Here is a 19,407-nt window from a genome sequence, read left to right as displayed (position 1 = left end):
AAATTTTTTAAGGGATGAAAATGATTTCTTTTGTTTTTCCATACTTTTTCCTGCAGGTGACACTCTCTCAGCTATACTGTGAATGTAGATGAGACATTCTTTCTATAGAAGATTTTAAACGCCAACAGCAGACTTGCAGTTTGTGAACTGCCGTATGTGGGCCTACCTCAAGCGGGTGTGTGCTTTTGTAATGGCTTCTTTGTTACTTCACTTCTACAGAGGTTTTAGTCTGCCACAATTAGTCTTAGGTCAAGGCCATTTCTTCCTACTTTTTAACCCTCTAAACTCAAGTCCTACAGATAATCTCCAGGCACACGGTGAACGTTCAGTTAATACCTAAGACAGAAGTTCCGAAAAGACCTTCACAGACTTCACACGCATTGACCCAGAAGGCACGCACCACAGAGAACACGCGTGCGGGACACGGCAGGGCAAGGGTCCTGACAGCCACCCACAGCTGTCCCTGGACACAGAGCCACCAGAGCCGAGCCTGACGTGTCCCAGACCAACCACAAGCTGGCTAAAGAAGGTTTTATGCAAATTCACGCACAGCAACGAGGCTCGGCTCGGAGCTCGCGCGGAGGTGCGGGCAGTGTCCACAGGGAGGATGCCCTCAGAGAGGACAGGGGTATCTCCCCAACAGCGGAGGCGGCACGCAGCTCCCGGGCCCAGCCTGGCCCCGCGGGATGCTCTGTGATTCAGTGAACTTCCTTAAACCCAGAACTTGATGGAAATGGGTGACAGAGCCCAGGCCACCAGGAGGAACTCTTCTAGTGGCTTCTCTGCCCAGCACCCTCCTCTGGAGATGGGGTGTGATGAACACGAACCGCCCTGGCAGGCTCCGACTCCGGCAGCGGGCTCCATGCCACCCTGGGCCACACAGCAATGAATACTTCTCCCCAATTCCCACAGATCTCCCCTGTCCAAATCCAAGTGGGGCAGGCCAGAATCTTCGGAAGAAAGTGATGGTCCTGAATCTAAGCCACGGGTCAGCTCAGAGCCAAGGGGGAGGCTGGGAATGGAAGCAGGTGGATGGATGTGGGCTGCCAGGTGCCTGAGTGGCAGGCGTCACAGGAGGGTGTGCATGGAGGGGGCGCCGCAGATGGAACAGGCTGGGTGGAGGGAAGGAGGGTCCAACGGAGGGGGACAGGGGCTCTGCCGAGCTCGCTCAGCTGGGTGGGAAGTGGAGGCACTGGCAGGAATCGCAGGTGCTGCTCCCACTCCCGTGATGGTCTGGGCAAATGTCCGTCACCCCGCTGAGCATAAACCCCATCCTCATGCACATACACAGCGACTACAGCCGGTTCACTCTGACAAATCAGTCTCACTTCCTTACACCCACTGTTGGAGTTCCACTGTGGCGAACCTCAGCAACGAGTCAAAGAAGAAAGTGGGACACGCTGATGAAGGCGTAAGACGGGGCTCTAAGTACCCCAGCTGTCCTGCACACCGACCCTTCACAGATGGGCTTCAGCATCTTCTGACCAGGTTGAACATTTTTATTCACATCTCTGTCGGGGTGGATTCTGCAAAGTCTTAACTGAGTCACACATCAAAATTCATGCCTTTGGGGGCCTCCCTGGTGGCGCAGTGGTTAAGAATCTGCCTGCCCAAGCAGGGGACATGGGTTCGAGCCCTGGTCCGGGAAGATCCCACATGCCGCGGAGCAACTAAGCCCGTGCACCACAACTACTGAGCCTGCGCTCTAGAGCCCATGAGCCACAACTACTGAAGCCCACGTGCCGCAACTACTGAACCCGTGTGCCACAACTACTGAGCCTGCGCTCTAGAGCCCATGAGCCACAACTACTGAAGCCCACATGCCGCAACTACTGTGCCCATGTGCCACAACTACTGAGCCTGCGCTCTAGAGCCCATGAGCCACAACTACTGAGCCCGCGAGCCACAACTACTGAGCTCACATGCCACAACTACTGAAGCCCGCGCGCCTAGAGCCCGTGCTCTGCAGCAAGAGAAGCCACCACAACGAGAAGCCCACATGCCGCAACGAAGAGTAGCCCCCGCTCAATGCAACTAGAGAAAGCCCATGCACAGCAACGAAGACCCAACACAGCCAGAAAAGTAAATAAATATATAAATAAATCTATTTTTTTAAAAAAGAGAGAGAATGAAGGGGAATCCTATTAAGAATGTAAGTATATATTAAAAAAATTCATGCCTTCTCTTTTTTGCTGAGATCTAGAAATACAAAAGTCACGCCCAACCTCACGCTGCTTCTTGGGGTTCTCTGGGGTGAAGGCAGGGAGCAATAATCGCAACCTTGTTCCAGCAGCCCATCTGCCCTGTTCCCTAACCTGATTACAAACTAAGCAGGATGCAAGAAGCCGAAGGTGTTCTAAAACGAAGTGCTCCTTTCTGCTTTTTCTGGGTTTTTTTTCTTTACTTTATCTTCAAAGTCAGCCAAACAGAGTCACTGCAGCAAGTCAAAGGCAAGAGTGTCCCTCCTGTGGCCCCCTTGCCCGCGCAGCTCGGGGGTCTCGGGGCACAGAGCCCGCCCAGCCGTCCCGCTCTCGCGGCTCCTCTCTGCCGCTGCCCTCCCAGCCTGCACCCCCAGCCTCCCGCCCGCCAAGGCTCTCCAGAGCACCTTCTCCGATCTGCGTTCTACTCACTTTTCAGAATAAGAAGCTTTCTTAGTTTTTCATTCTTAGAAAGTGATTGTCCACACTATATTTTGCATGTTAAATATATATCTGCAGGTTAATATTATATCTAATATAATATTATATTAGATAATATAACTAACTTTCCTTAGTTGTGGAAAGTTGGCAATTATCCTGGGCCAAAAGTGTTAGAACTGGGGCCTGAATGAGCGAGTTCCTAAGCAGTCGCTGGAGCATTTCCGCCGCAGGCATTCCGGAAGAGTCTTTCAAAGTAAATCCCTCCGTCCCTTTTCCTTAAAGATCTGACCGCATGTTTTGAGGAGTAAAAGCTACCTCGAGCAGGCTGGTGTGGCTTGGGTGTCCTGACTCAAAGAATGTCACGGCTCACGTTGACTGCACAGACACGTCAAAGAGGTCCCGGACGCGAGGTCTGGCTAATATCCACCCGAAAATCCCAAGACTGATGATACGGCTCCCAAATCACCCCAGCGTGTGAGGCAGATTTTTCAGAGCTTCTCAGTCTTACTCAGAACCTTCTTTTCCTGGGGTACAGGAGGAAACACGCAGGCCAACAAAGTAAACACTCCTCTGATTTGTGGTTTTGAATCTTATTAATTTAAGGTGGGAGAGGAGACCACCCAAAAGAAAAAGCAGTTCTTGGGCTTCCCTGGTGGCGCAGCGGCTGAGAGTCCGCCTGCTGATGCAGGGGACGCGGGTTCGTGCCCCGGTCCGGGAAGATCCCACATGCCGCAGAGCAGCTGGGCCCGTGAGCCATGGCCGCTGAGCCTGTGTGTCCGGAGCCTGTGCTCCGCAACGGGAGAGGCCACAACAGTGAGAGGCCCGCGTACCGCAAAAAAAAAAAAAAAAAAAAAAAAAAAAGCAGTTCTTCTCCCTAAGAAGCCAGATCATTTCTACCGGTTCTTCAGCCCCTGGCTGCAGGGCTGACACCAGGAACAGCATGAGCATGAACCTCTCAGCTTTACGAGAGCTGCTGTTTCCATGAATTATGTTTAAAGTGGCAGCAACAGGGATGAGAGCATCACTCCCAGGAATCTCAGCGTAGCTACAACCTAGGAAAGCTAGCTCCGTGGTTCCAGGACTAACTTGAAACAGACGAGTCCTCAGAAGCGCGAGGGAGAGGAGGCTGGCAGAGGAGGGAAAGCTGTCTTCCCCCAAAATGTAGCGCAAACCCCCTTCCACACGGGGTCCAATCAAAGCCAGCTTTGTGTGACATCACAGAATGCCAAGGGCGAACTCCTCCCTGATCAGGCCCATTTCACCTTCTAAGCATTTAATAACCTGAGGACACAGCATTACCACGGGGGAATCCCTGTTTTGTAGCTGAGGAGATAGGAGCTCAAAAGCATGAAGTGGCCTGGGGGGGCTGCCAGCAGGAGAACGAGGGAAGTGCCCGGGGCCAGGAGAACGGTAGCCAGCAAGATCCGGGCACATCCAGGGGAGGAAGCGTGGGAGCCCCGGGCCGGGGAAGGGGGCCCAATGCAGGGAGAGGGGGAAAGCACCTCCGCCTGGCCCACGGGGACAGAATCTTGGGGCTCTCAGGGGGAGGGCGGCCTGCAGACCCTAGGGACCTTTGCAAACCAAAGCTCGTGGAGAAAGGTCGGCTGCTGAGTGTTTCCTGGTTGGAATCAAGTAGGGCTCTCTGATCAGTGGTGTTCCTGGGACCCCCGTTAAGAGATCTCAAGGAACACATGCAAATTATTACTAATGATAGGTGCTGCTCAAGCAAAGTGATTCTGGCACTTGTTAAAGATGGTGAGGAAGACTTCATTCAAGGGACCACTGCAGTGGGGCTTGCCACAGGGGGGATGAGATGGAGCTCAGACCTCACACAAGAAGGACATGTGGGGATCTGCAGCCAAGGGGCAGGTGAGGGGCGGTGGGGTAGGGCAGTTCCTTCTAAACTGAGCTGAAGGCAGGTCAGGGTCATCTCATCTCACCTGGGGATGTGGGGATGGGGAACTGGACCAGATATAGAGGGTGATCAAACGCCAAGGATGGATAGGGGTGCTCTCTAAATCAACTCAGCAGAATTCTTGCTAAACCGGGTTTTGCAGGCTCAGCAAGGATGACACAGAAGCCCAAGGTCCGGCCGAGGTGAAAAGAGGGGCCGGGGAGCCGGGCTAAAGTTTGAGGGAGGAGAGCTTTGTCAGTGCGCATCTCGGTGGTCCCGAACACTGGCTCCTGCCCACTTGGTGATCAACCACGGAGATGTGGCCACTGCAGTCACCCCCAAAGCCCAGGGGGCAGGTTCCCAGGTTTAAGTATAGCTGCACCGCCATTACGTCTCCTTAGCCAACTCATCAGCAGGAAAGGCTTCCTACACAGCTGCAAATCAGATACGATGAACAATATTTTATACTGAATACATTTGTGCCTGAGCCATTTGCTTGATTAAATCACACTGTAGCTTAACAGACTATTTGTTGATAATTCCTACTTGAGTTTAATTTAATAGCTTTTACCAGTGAAAATATATCAGCAAACATATGACACTGGGGGAAAAATACAACACAACAGAACCCAGCATCCTCGGAAATAAAGGCCGAGCATTCTAGAGAATGTTTTTAGTGCTACACTGGCTTTACTTACTTAACAAGCACAGAAGCTTGGACCAAAGATGAAGAACATTTCTGGCTAAACTGCTGGTTACCAACTGGATTTCATACAGAACAAGCTCACCCCCAGTCTGCCTACATTGGAAAGCGGCACTCCCCACTGGAGCCCTGCACTGACTAATCCTCGGCTCACAAGGCTCACTCTTCACCTCCTGCTCAAGCCCCTGGTCTCTCCCTGCCTCAGGGTTCCGAGGCCTCCTACCCACTTATAAATTTGCCACATCTAGGAAATCGCCCACCCAGCATGCAAGAAACAGAGTGAAATCCTGGGTAAGCAGCAAATCAGATGATGTGGACAGATGATCCAGTTTTTACTTAGTGTGATTTCATTTTATTCTTGTATTTCTGAATGCATGAAAAATATACATAAATAGTCTTTGCTGCATCGGGGTGTGTGGTGGAAGACACTCAGAATGAATAGGTCAAAGAGGTGGAGAAAAAAAAAGGGTGAATCTATGAAACAGACTCACAGACAGAGAGAACAGACTTGTGGTTGCCAAGGGGGAAGGGGTGAGGGAGGGATGGACTGGGAGTTTGGGATTAGCAGATGCAAACGATTATATATAGAAATGGATAAACAACAAGGTCCTACTGTAGAGCAGAGGGAACTATATTCAATATCCTGGGATAAACAATCATGGAAAAGAACATGAAAAAGAATGTATATATATGTATAACTGAATCACTTTGCTGTACAGCAGAAATTAACACAACATTGTAAATCAACTATACTTGAATAAAATAAATTTTTAAAAAAAGGGGTGAAGTATGGGCTTCCCTGGTGGCGCAGTGGTTGAGAGTCCGCCTGCCGATGCAGGGGACATGGGTTCATGCCACGGTCCAGGAAGATCCCACATGCCGCTGAGCGGCTAGGCCCGTGAGCCATGGCCGCTGAGCCTGCGCATCCGGAGCCTGTGCTCCGCAACGGGGAGAGGCCGCAACAGTGAGAGGCCTGCGTACCGCAAAAAAAAAAAAAAAAAAAAAAAAAAAGGGGGTGAAGTAATATTTTGGGTTGTCTTTTCACATATTTTTAAATAAGAAACAGTACTTTGGGGAGTTTTCTTGGATGTAAGGAGAGAAAAGTATGTAATGAAATTGCAAAGATAAGGCAGACCACAAATAAGGAATTAAGTCTAGTGTCTTCAAAACAGAACAAAGCATAAATAAGCAAAACAATAAGCAAATTAAGTATTCACTAAAAGGGACTATTTCTTGTGGTCTTCTCTGACTTTCTGTTGTTGTTATTGTTATCCAAAAGCCCAACAAAATCAGGATTAACACAGAATTTCTTAGGGTGTATTTACTGAAATTACCTGAAAATTATTTTAATTAGAAATGGTTTTCCTGGAAACCTCCCAATATAAAGAAGAGCTTACCAGTCAAGGACCAAGAATAAGCTTGAATGTTCAACTTTCCAGGAAGTTTTCTTTCTTTTTTTTTTTTTCATGACCGGAGCCAACACTGCTCTATTTGCTAAGAGTCCCCTAACATTTAATTTATTAGGATACCATGTTTCCTTTAAAAAGGGGTAAGCAATTAAAATATATTCATGTGTGCCCATGTGCACATAGATAATGCTTGATTATCTGTGAGCGTTGGAAATCGGAACAAATTGACAATTGATGTAATCAGACCATTGAATGCCAATGATGCCAATAATTTCACAGGACTTACACCCTACATAGGGGGCTTCCATTTACGTGTTTGCCTCTCTCACTAGACGTTAAGTTCACTGAGGGCAGGGATCAGACCTTTATATCTCAACTGCTTTGCACAATGCACATGGTCTACACTAAAAAGTCCGAGTATGTAGATAACTGAGCTACTAAATAAATGAAATTCTCCTCCACTCAACAGTTTACCACCATCAATACCCCAGAGAGAGGACCTGTCTTTTATCCCTCTCACCCACCCCCAACTGTCTTTCAGTAAAAATGTCAAAACCAGATGAAATGATAGGTAAACAAAGAGAACCAACTTCCCGTCTTTGGCGATAACCTCAAGCAAAATACGTGTTCCCTAAATGAACCGACACTGAGTACTGATACGTTTAGCAGATGGGTAGATAAATCTTACCCCAAGTAAACAATAGCACTTTTCACTAATTGAAACCCAATATTTTCTCCCAAGCCTTTCCTGGCCAACCTCTCTCAACCTTCCCCAGCCCCAAGGCTAGGCTTTGGAGTTTGCTCACACTTTGGAGGTTTTCCTGGGCTACTGAGGGATGAGCAGGCAGGCTTCCTTCCCAAAGCTCTGCTAAGTCAGGACGTTGACGCTGGGGCAGGTCCTGACTCTAGAAGCAGCCTGAGCTCTGGGTGCCGTGGCTCCAGGACCTGCACTGTAATGCACTCTCAGATCCCAGGGTGACAGGCAAGATAAGGAAAAGGAATATCACCATCCCAGCCAGATGACGGACTGGGGCTGTCATCTTAGCAAATGGGGCCAGTCCTATCGAATGAAACAGGCTGGAATCGAGCCTGGGAAGACTGATCTCTGCCTTTTCTTCCCCAAGGCGCTCAGCAAGGGCGCCTCAACGATTAATTAATTCCCAGGCTGGGAGACAGCACAAGCCATGGGTTCTGCAGGCCGTAGGGGCAACCTCAGCTTCAGACAGAACCAGCAGACACTAAACAATATGAAAAATATCAATAAACCTGGGAAATATTTTATCAATATCCATAGCTAACAATGATTGATTATTGATTTTATCATCCAGACTCCGCGTTAAGCCTTTACTCATACGCCTCATATTAACCACAAGAGGCAGGAACTATTACCATCCCCATTTCACAGTGGAGAAAAATGAGGCTTAGGGAGTTTAAGGAACTGCCCTGCTGTGAGAGGTAGAAGTGAGAATCCAATTTGAGTAAATCTGATGCAAAGCCCAAATTCACCTGGAACTTTCTAACTTCCAGAAAAGGTTTTCTAGAATAACTTTAGGTTATGAAGCACATTCCAAAATATCCCCTAGAGTAGTTTTCTTTTAAAACTTGTAATAGCTTTCATTCATGCATCATCTAATACTTGGTAAACTCCAATAACCATGCAACCTGAAATGGCTAAAATTAATAATAAACAGTACATGCTCTTATAGTAAAGAACTCCCTGTCAAACATTTTAGGAGCATAAGCAAGTCATTTTGCTTCCCTGGGCCCCATTTTCTCATCTATGAAATGGACAGTTAGATGAGGCAATGGTTACACCTTCTAGAGATACTATGGCTCGCAGGCAATGTTGTCAATGACCTGATATCAGAGCTTTCTCGGGGGTGAGGGTCTGGCAGACGCTGAGCCCTGAAACCATTCTAGGCCATGCACATAGAAATCTGTGCAAGACATCCAAGTTGCCTTTAGAAACCCCCCAAATCATCCTTGCCAGAGTCCAAGATCTAGCCGTCTCAGCTGCTGCAATGCTGATACACTGTAAAAGCATTTAAGATGTAATTCATAAACTGATTCCAAATCTGATCAAACAACCTAGCTTCTCTGGTGGTTAGAGTGCTGAGTTCTAGATTGGAAAGTCAAGTCAAATTTAAAAGCAAGTGTGAAACACTAATCCTCTCCCTAAAAGTCTTTTTGACAAAGATGATACTGTTTCAACCTTAAAGTAAGTACTGTTACTTTCCTGTTAATATCACTAGATTTTGAATGTAAAGAAAACAAAAATTTTCCAAGTCTCTGTGTATATTTTAAAATATAAATTTCACAGAAAGAGTTTAAAAATAACCACGTTTCTTTTTACAAAATGAGTTATCTTTTTCATTAGTCCAAACAGAGGACTTTGTACATATCCCTGTTAAGTACTTTATATGTCCTATTTCTCAACCTCAAATTATTGACAAACCTGCTTCTTAAATTTCACAATTTTTGGTGAGTGCTTCTTGGTCTATAATCTGCTCTGACTATACAAACGAATAGACAGGCTTCTTTGGGAAATGATGGAAGGTAGCCGGGCAGGAACATGGAATTTACTGGACTGAAGCACAGGTCGGTCAGTCACTGATTCGATCCCCCACTAGGTGGAGGCACCATGAGGCCAGGGCTGCTACGTCTTATATTTTTTGGACCTACCATGCCCAGAAAAGAGCTGCACACATAGGAGGTTCTCAGTAAACACTTGCAGAGTGAATTAGTTGTTCGGTGTTCAGCATGATTCTCAGGTTTTGTTCTCAGGGTTTTTCCTCCCTAGCAGTAGAATGAGGATAGTAACACATGTCTACCTGGATTTTCACAAGTATCAACTGCAAGCAGCTGCTGAGAGCATCTGCAGAGAAGAGAGCACTGGATCAGGGCTGGGCATCTTTATCAGACCTTCTGTCCAGCCCCCAGCACAGGCACCTGGGTCAGACGAAGTGCTCACTGACCACATGCTGACAGACTACATTTCTTCCTCGTCAGCTTGACCTTCTGCATAGCTGATGGTTTATTTATAGTTTTATTTTGTATACAGAAATTTTATTTTCACATTGAAGCAACATCGTTTCTAAGCAACACTTGGTTCCTATTATATATATTTTTGAGGCACTCCCACAACCCGGTTCTCCTTGGCAAACCAGAACACCAGAGGTGAGTATATCGTGCTGAGAGAGGATTCCTGACCCCCACGGGTTTGCCAGTGTTTATGCTCCTCTTCTTAAACGACTCGGGGAGTTCACTGCCTCGCCTTGACAAGGACAATAAATGGAAGGGGACAAGGAGCTGAATAATAAACTTGGCATTTCGATGAATAAAGACATACTAGGTATAAAGGTGAATACTCTTCTGAGTTTCTATTCTCATCCACTTTCGTTTTTTGAGTGCCTGAGACCCAGGAAAATGACTTATCTCGATGAACTTATGCTTCATCTCTGTCAGCATGAGATTTAAAGCAAGCCCTCCTCCACAATTTAATTAATAGTTGTATTTGTTTGAAAGATATGTTTTACCCTCAGAAACCTAGCCTAGTTCTTAAAATTCTGATTTAGTGATATCATAACAGAAACTTTTTAAACAAGTAATTCCCTGTTGCTTTCATGTCTATTCCTGAGCTTTCCCTAAAGCCCTCTTAATTGTTGCAGAACCCATGCCTGTATCTAATATCATGGCAGCCAGGACAAAGAAACTCAAGATGAAAAATGTGACATTGTTCCAATTGATTTGACTTCGCTAGAAAAAAACACATCAAAACCTCCATAGGTGCCAGCCTTGTGGCACAGGCGAGAGCAATGTCAAAAGAAATCTCTAGGCTGTGTCATCAGCTCCCACCCCCTCCCCCCAAACCCCACAATGTCTTTTTTTTTTTTTTTCACTTAAACATGCTTCACAGTTTGGTCATCTATAGATTCAACCACGTACTCTGGACACTGGGATGAAGAGAATAAGATGTGATTGTTGAAATACAAAACACATTAGAGAACCGTCCACAGATGACTTGGAAACCTGAAGATGACATGATGCAGGACCCGAGAAAAGGACACTATTTTCAGGGTCCCCTGGCTTTCGGGACGAATCTATATCAAACCCCGAGCTGCAGAGATATTGCATCAGGCACTTTACTACTGAGCACCGTTTCAGACTGGTCCAAGTAAATTGTGTTGCTGCCTTTAAAAAAAAAAATCCCTTTTTGTCAATTCTACACTGATTTCAAATACACGAACAATCTACACTACATGGTAGTATTTGTGTGGCTCTGGGTCAAGGCAAAATAAACCCGATCAACACCAGCCTAGGGTGGGGCTGGGCAGGTTCTGTACTTGGGACTTCTGAGGTGCCATAGCGAGCGACACGGGCTGAAAAGCCCTCCCCACCCGGAGCACCCCTGTGGGCACCCAGGGTGACTACCCCAAACCCTGCGCAGAGCGTAGAACAAAATTAGTTAGAAATTCAATGGGGGCAAAGTTTAGTCCCTGTTGAGGACCCGAGGACCGGTCCAGTTATAAGTCCCAACAATAACGTTCGGTTTTAGGAAAACCGGACCAGCTTTCAACTTTAACTCCCTGACATGGGTCTCAGGGTGACCGTGCATGTGACAATAGGAAAGGGCTCGGGATGGCCCCAAGACCCGCAGCATCCTCCAGGGCGCGGCGGGGACCTGGGTACCTGCGCGCTCAGAGGCGAGGGCATTTACCTCGAGTCGGCTAAGACTGGAGCTCTTGGAGCGCGACTTCTTGCGCAGGTACACGGAGAAGAACCTGCGCACGGTGAACTTCTTCATGCTCAGCTCCATCGCCCGGCGCCCAGCCGCGAGGAGCCGCAGGGCCGGAGGACGCGCATCCCTGGCGCATCCCAGGCGCGCGGGGTTAGGTCCGTCTGCGGGCGCGAGCGGTCGGGAAGCCCGGCGCAGCGGCCATCGGCACGGGGCGCGGGCTGCGGGCACAAAGGGCAGGCCAAGCCGGCCACGGCGGCCGGGGACCCAGCGCTCCCTCCTCCTCCTCCTACTGCCTGCGAGGACCAGCCCCGGGCAGCCCCGCCCCGCCCCGCCCCGCCCCCAGCCACTACTGCCAATCAGCACCTGCCGCCCCGCCCGGCCCTCCGCCACTACCGCCAATCAGAGTCCGCCGCCCCAAGCTCTCCCTCCTCCTCCTCCCCCTTCTCCTCCTCCTCCTCCTCCTCAGGCCCAGGGAGGAGCAGGCCCCCGCCACTACCGCCAATCAGAGCCCGCCGGCGCGCCCAGCCACGCCCACCTCCTTCTTCTCAGCCACTACCGCCAATCAGCGCCCACCGCCCTACAGCCCCAGGCTCTCACTTCTCCTCCCCCCACCCCACCCGCCTCCAAGTACTTGCTCTCTGCGGCTCTGCCCCGCCCACCGCCCCCTCCGCCAATCAGCGCCCTCGGCGGCGCATGCCTGATGAGCCCGCGGAGGACTGCTGCGCCGCGCGGGGCGGGCGGTGAGCGGTGAGGCGGCTCAGCTGTGCCTGTCGCCTACTCTCTGTTCTACTTCGTTGGCCTGTTGGGCTTTTTTCTAGCTTGGGGTGTCATGTTTTCTTTCCTTAAAGCACCCTGGAATCATGCTCTTCTGTGCTGTACAAAACTTTAATTGCTGATTAGCAAACACTTCTAGAACATGGAACAAAAGGGTGGAGGGGTGCACCATGAGCCTGCACACGTGCGCTCTGCACCTCTCCTCAACCCTTGGCCCCTGGGGCCCTCTTCTTGAGCCCGTCCCCGCGGCCCGGGCGCCCGACCTGGGGGTCCGCCAGTCCTTGCCCGGGTGATGAACGGATCCCCACGCAGCCCGGGACGCCGGCAGCCAGCTGGAGAAGCCTCCCAGGGCAGTGTTTGGAGAACAAAGACACATCCGTTCTCCATGACCTCCGACTCCATGTATAGAAAATTATCCAAACGGATGACTTATCAGGGCCTAAACACAGAGTGTCCTGAGTCAGGGCTCTCAGAAACCAGCTGCAGGGCTGCAGGGGATTTACCTTAAAGGGGAACACCCTTTGTTTTTCTTTTTTTCCTAGAAATGCTCACCAGAGGGCTGTAGGCAGTTCTGGATTTGTGAGCTTAGGACTCTGTGCAGTCTTTTGTTTTCCTCTTGTGCACTGTCCACGTATTTTTATGTTTAAAACAGGGCCAAACAATCTCATTAGCATACTGCCACCACCCCCTGAAAAGTCCAGAAGCATTTTTGCACCCGCTGCTGTGTGCCAAGTACTGCTTTGCTAGGCAGATTGTGAAAAATCTACATGTCATATCATCCCTTGGCTTAATCAAAGGTCGCATTAATACTTGTGTCAGGCTATCTTTGCTAAAGTGAGTAAAGACAGAGGATGCTCCCAGATAAGAACTGGTAGGTTCATGCTGCATCTGGGTCAAGAGGTGAGGTCAGATAGTCTCCCTGGGGTTTAATGGTGGTAAGCACAGCTTAGCATCAAGATGCTGGCACTGCCATTTCCTTGCCTGATGAGCTTGAGCACACTGCATGTTTTGTGTTCCCACTGTGCATCCCTAAGATGAAAATATGCCCCAAACCGGTTCCTGCTTCCCGCAAGGATTCTTCTGCTGGAGGGCCATTATCCCTATGCTGGGAATGAGCTTCTTACCACCCTGGGTGTCCCGCCACCACCACTCAGGTATCCCAGCTCTAAGCAAACAAAGACAGGCCAGGGCTGTGCCATGTCGCTTCTCTGGAAAAGACAGCAGCTGACGGACATCAGACATCGGTCTGGTCACCTGCTCCAAGAATGAGGAAGACGCCGGCTGTGGGTAGGTGGTGCAACTACTCAGAGACAGGAGTATGGTTTGTCAAGGATGCTGGCTCAGGGGCGCCCTGCGCAGAGCAATAGCCTTGGGGCAGGCTTGTGTTTTAACACAAGGCTTGTGTTTTACCAACAAGAGCATTTTGAGACTTCCCTGGTGGTCCAGTGGTTAAGACTCCACACTCCCAATGCAGGGGGCCTGGGTTTGATCCCTGGTCAGGGAACTAGATCCCGCATGCCGCAATTAAGAGCCCATATGCTGCAACGAAGACCCGGTGCAGCCAAATAAGTAAATAAATTTAAAAAAAAAAAATTTTTTTTTTAAGAGCATTTTGACCTGGTGTAACAGGACTGGGAAGGCAGTGTCTTATGAGACATCCACAATCCCTCACAACTGAGTGCTACAAAATGGCTCTATTGAACTTGGACATCTCAAAAGAAAAAAAAAAGCAGCTTCCATATTTCAACTGAGAAATTCATTTCATTGCTAGAACAAGTGTGTTTGCCCTTCTGCCAGTAAAACAGAGGTATATCAAAGTCTCTGGCAATCATTTAAAACCAAACCCTCCAGACCACCAAATCTGGGGTAGGTATCAGGGCCCACTTTAACCTGGGTCCAAATGATCCCTAGCAAATTTTGGGAAAGAAAAAGTGAGCTTAATAAAGGCTGGGCTGGTGCCCAGATGATGGGGTGGGGAAGCTTGGAGAGAAGACCAAGAGCTCAGCAGACACCTGATTATCTTGAGTTTCTCCCTGACTTAAGCACGATCGGTCTGGGACTGAATTCCATGGCTAATGCTGCTTCCAAGAGAGGACCAGACTGGCTGGTGTGCATTTGATTCAGTTGAACACACGATTATGGAGCTCCTCTGAGCACCTGGCCCAGTGCTCGGCCCAGGGGAAACGGACGTGATTATGACGCGGCTCCCGACCTCCAGAAGTACACTGCCGTGTGTTAGAGAAGGAAAGCGAATAGACAAATCGGATGCAGGTTTTACATAATGTGAAAGAAACATGTAAGGAAATGCTACAAGAACAGAGCTAAATGAGGAGCGAATCCTAACTGGAGAAGCCGAGGAGGCGGCATTTGGGGTGAGCTCTGCAGACAAGGACGTGTGTCCTGGACAGAGGGGACGCGGTCCCCAGCTGCGGAAGAACAAGATTATGGAGAACTTGGAACAAACAGAATTTCATGATGGATGAACGGAAAGTAGAGTTCCTACCAAGTCCCCGATACACAAGAGGTTAACGATTTCAGAATTCCAAGGATGATAACCGAGAGCTTCCCAAGGCCTGGAGCTGCCCGTCCCTGAGAACGCAGGACGCCCTGGGCAGGCAGGGGAGGGAGGCTTTTCTCAGCAACGTGACTGGCAAACCCTGTGCCGTTCCACCTTCCCTTCCCTCCTCCCAAAGGACCTTCCGGGGGTGGGGGGACGCCCCCTCCTATATTTCGAGCCCCACCGTGACAGCTGTGATGTGCTGGGGCCTGGCTTCTAAAGGAGGGAGCAGGACGGCCACGGCCCCAGGGAGGCACCAGGAGGGACGGCTCACGGAGTGGCCTGCGTTCCCGGGGCTTGTGGGGAAAAGGATATATCAATGTCTCCGACAGAGGAGATGTGGCCGTGCTGGAGACGGGCACGTGCGGAGGTCCCTGAGGCCCTGCCCGGCACCAGGCCCAAGGCTGAGGGAAGAATTCTAAGTAACCCCCAAAATGAAAGGCCGCTGTCCTGTAAGTGGGCTGCAGCTGGGGAGAGAGGGCACGGGGGGAGGGTCTCCAGATACAGTAACTGCAGAAGAAGACGAGACAGCTGAGCATGAGAGAGGGGCTCAGCCGGGCCAGGAGCAGTTTAAGTACGTCTTCATCTCTCCTCTCCTCCCGCTCTGACCCTGAAAAGGATGCTGCAGGCTTCCAGTGTGATGGAAATTCAAGCTGGGCAAAGAGAATGTCTGAGTCTGATCAGTCCTAGGACTGGAAACACTAACTTCCTGATCAAGTTTAAAACCTAAAGTGCATGCAGTTGTCTCTTGTTCAAGAGAGGGAAGGAAAGCCGTCGAAATTGCCAGGGTCCTTTCATTGTCCACTCTTCCGACAAAGAGTGGAAGGTGTGTGATGATCCAAGCACAAGCCAGGTTTGTGCAACAAACCAGTTACAATGGAAGTGGTCAGTGCGGAGTCGAGAATGCCGTCCACGGTTGCAACCTGGAGATTCAAATTTAACCCTCAAGGGCCACGGAGGTCAGACGCCCAGCCACGCAGGGTGGGGTGGCAGGGAAGGCAGCTCTGACACAGGCTTGTGGACCTAATTCACTTTCCATGTAAGCAAAAGCAACAACGAAAACTCAAGTTGAGAACTTAAAGTGGGCTCAGATGGTTCTAAGCCCAGGTGCCCAGCAGAAACACACAGAAATGCTCTCTAGAGAAATCCACATTAAACCCAGGATTCAAAGAATTCCTCGCACACAGTTACCAGGAGCACAAGCTCACAGCCACTGAACGCACAGTTCACAAGGACACGGGGTGTCGGCAAAGCCAGCAAGACAACCGACCACAGCATCAGACGCGTGGACTTCAGCTGCTGGACTTAGCAGACGTCGAATGGAAAACTATCAAATCTAATATGTTTAAGGAAATAAGAGGAAGAAATGAAAATGTGATGAACAAACAAGAGACTGTAAAAATGAATAAAGTACTTCTGGAAATGAAACGATGTAGTCCTGGACACGGAATAGATGTAGCTGAACATAAATGTCCTGCTTGTTAAAGGGCAAATACGACATAGCTGTGGCTCGGGGAGCGATATCTAAAAACGTACCGTGGTAAGAAGCATCACACCGTGGAATGCACGTCAGAAGGTGAAACATCTTGAATTAAATTTCTACCCACTGTTCCGATTATGACTTCACCTTTGCCAAAATCCTCCGAGCCTTTAGAACTGGGGGTGACTTTGTCAAGGAGACATTTGGCAACGTCTGCAGACATTTTGGGTTGTCACAAGTGGGGGTGACAGGAAGGATGCTGCTGGCATCTAGTGGGCAGAGGCCAGGGATGCCGATGAATCTCCGCAGTGCACAGGCCATCCCCACCAAGAATGAGCCCATCCCAAACGCGTCAGCACTGAGGTCCAGAAAGCCCGCTTTGTGTGATGACGGGGGAGCGGGGGAGGGGAAGGGGGAGGGGAGAAACCTGTCTACTTTCCTCACAAGGTTGTCACCTACAGAACTGGCAACTCCACACAGGAAACCAGTAGGAGGACGTGCTCTGTAAATTGTAAAGGGCTCAACCAAGATGCTACGTGTTAAAATCCTGGAGTTTCACACAGAAAACTCAATGACACGCCTGGGAAAGGAGCAGATACCCCTCTTCTAGAATTTTGGCCTGAAAGCTCTCTCCGTTAAACTCTATTGTGCTGTGCAGGGCACGGCCAGTCACCCCACCGCCTGAAGCAGAAGATGAGAACTACCAGCCACTCTGTCACTCCTTCATTCCGTATGCGTAACGACCCAGACTTGTGATGCTTTCTAAGCAGCGTCCCTGTCTCCCTTCCTTCCAGCCCCGCAATCAGTAACTGTTCGTGCAGGAATATAGTAAGTCCTGGCTCAATGCTGCCCCCCACCCCCGCAACCCGTCTGCAATCCCACTACCAAAGCAATCTGTTTAGAAGCAAATAGCACGCCATAGCTCCAGCGTCTGCAGGAATGAAGTGCGACCCCAGAGCCAGGAGGCCATGTTCTCCTCCATCACGGCGCCCTCTCCTCCTGTGCCCACTGCGCGGACACCTGTGTCAACAGGAACGTCCAGCCTCCACTGCGCTGTGGCCACTGCCTGGATGTCCTTCCCACCCGCTTTCCCACCTTCTTCAAGATTCACTATTGTTGCTGGGAAGCCTAATGGAATCCCCGCACCTGCAGGCTGTGCTAGGGAGTCCTCCCCTGGGGTCCTTGTTTTACTTACTGTGCCGGGTTACGACTCCTGGCTTCCGTGTGTCTCTTACCCACCTGGAAGCACATGGGATGGCCACTGTCTGCAGCAAGCACTCTGTGCACGCTGGCTTAAAGGGATTCTGTGATGACTGTTATCAGAGATTTGTTGGTTATGAAGATCTGGGCCTACATTATTATTCCATCTCTGTAACACACTGGGAACTCCATGAAGCAGATACAGTGAACCTCATCTTATGAGGTGGAGAAACTGAGGCCCAGGGAGGTGAACCAACCGTCTAAACTGACACAACAAGAGAAGAATTCAGACAAGGTCTGCACGTCCAGGACCTCACAGGTTCACAGTGTATCAAGCAATAGTGGCTGGGCATCAAAAGAAAGCACAAGAGGGGCGGCAACCAAGGGGTGACAGGCTGGGGTTCTCACTTCCCTAGACAACTGCACTTGCCCAGGAAATGCCACTGGGGCCAAGAGTCTGCCATCGGAGCATCTCACAGACAGAAGTCCAGGTGGCAGCCTCCAGCGGCTTCATTATGTATGGCCTTGGGGACAGACAGCGTGAGTGCCTTTGGCAAAAGAATGCTGTGCTCTGGGAGCAGAAAGCCTCGGTTTCCTTGTGAAAACTTAGTTTACTCAGGATGCAGAGGAGGGGCACCAAGGTGAGGCTTCTGACTACGCGTCCGTGCCGCCGTAGGACATTTGAAAACATTAATGCCGGTGCTCTCACTTGGTCTTTTCTAATTATCAGTGTTTTAAAGGGGGGAGGGGCAAAACCCCACATTCTGTCACCGGGAGGCGACGGCATCCGTAGGACTTCTGGGTTTGAGCTTCACTATTGTTTACGTGTTGTTACAGGTTGGGTTGTGTCCCCTCTAAAAGCATGTTAGAACCCTGACCCCCAGGACCTCAGAATGTGGCCTTATTTGAAAATAGGGTCATCGCAGACACAGTAAGATGAGGTCACGCTGGAGTGGGGCGGGCATAATCCAGTGTGACTGGTGTCCTCGTACGAAGACCACGTGAAGGCAGAGACAGTGGAGGAGGCCACGTGGACAGAGGCAGAGAAGGGAGAGATGTAGCCATGGCCAGAAGCTAGAAGAGGCAGGAAAGAGTCCCCTACGGGTTTCAGAGGACCAGGGACGTCCTGATGTCTTGATCTTGGACTTCCGGCCTTCAGAATGATGAGACAATACATTTCTGTTGTTTGAAGCCACCCCGTTGGTGGGGCTTTGTGCCGGCAGCCCTTTGTTGTGGAGACAAACACACTTCTCATCCCACAAATGTGCAGTGAACCTTCACGACAAAGACAGTCAGTAGGAAGGCTCACGACTGAATGGAGAATTAACAGTATGTGAGGAAACTGACCTGTGAATAGAGAAATAAAGGCTTTTTCTTGTCAACCTGAGCCTATACATAAATTAGAGAGGAACTTTAAAAGGAAGGGAGTTAGCCGGAAAGAGGAAACAGGTGAAAACTACAGCAGGAAGGATTTTTGTAACTTAAAAGAAAAAAAAAAAACTCTTATAATAGAAAAGTCTCTCAAGACCTGGAATTGGGTACAAAGGAGAATGTGAAATCCTTGCCAGAATATTTTTTAGCAGGAAATGTTCATCTTTTAAAAAATGTTTCATAGACATCTACAGCCTTTCAGGCACTAGATATTTATGTTAGGGATGGGAACTAGATGAGCACATGAAAAAATACTCAGGGACACTAACAACAAAACAATAGGGGTTTAGGCTCCATGGCGTGTAGTGTCCTGTGGTCCATCCCTCATCATCCTCATCAGAAGGCCACAGGACCAGGCTGGGGCAGGGTGAGGGCATTCCTGGCAATACAGCGGGTTACGTATGTAGAGGCAGATTTCCTGAGATACGTAAAACAAAGGGAAAATCCTCTCTTTTTTTTAAAGCACAGCTGGGCCAATAGTAAGGGGGGGAAAACAAACTTAGACAAAGGATGAGGATGAGAAGATGTTCTCCAAAGGTAAGCAGTGTTCTGAGCAGCATTTGTCCTGTGGCCCGTGTCAAT

The 19,407-nt window shown here is 49.5% G+C and overlaps 1 protein-coding gene across 1 annotated transcript in view; it reads right to left on the bottom strand.

Annotated features, from left to right (window-relative positions):
• RPS6KA2 (ribosomal protein S6 kinase A2) overlaps nt 1-11,676 on the bottom strand; it is a 160,867-nt gene extending 149,191 nt beyond the window's left edge. The window contains exon 1 of the mRNA XM_082634373.1: nt 11,363-11,676. Coding sequence (XP_082490499.1) covers nt 11,363-11,461 — 99 coding nt within the window. The 5' untranslated portion in view covers nt 11,462-11,676. The remainder of the gene's footprint in view (nt 1-11,362) is intronic.
• Between the last annotated feature and the right edge of the window lie 7,731 nt (nt 11,677-19,407).

The sequence above is a fragment of the Mesoplodon mirus genome (genome assembly GCF_964341445.2).
Source record: "Mesoplodon mirus genome assembly, chromosome: 10".
Lineage (NCBI taxonomy): Eukaryota > Metazoa > Chordata > Mammalia > Artiodactyla > Ziphiidae > Mesoplodon > Mesoplodon mirus.
This window is presented reverse-complemented; position numbering and strand designations above follow the sequence as displayed.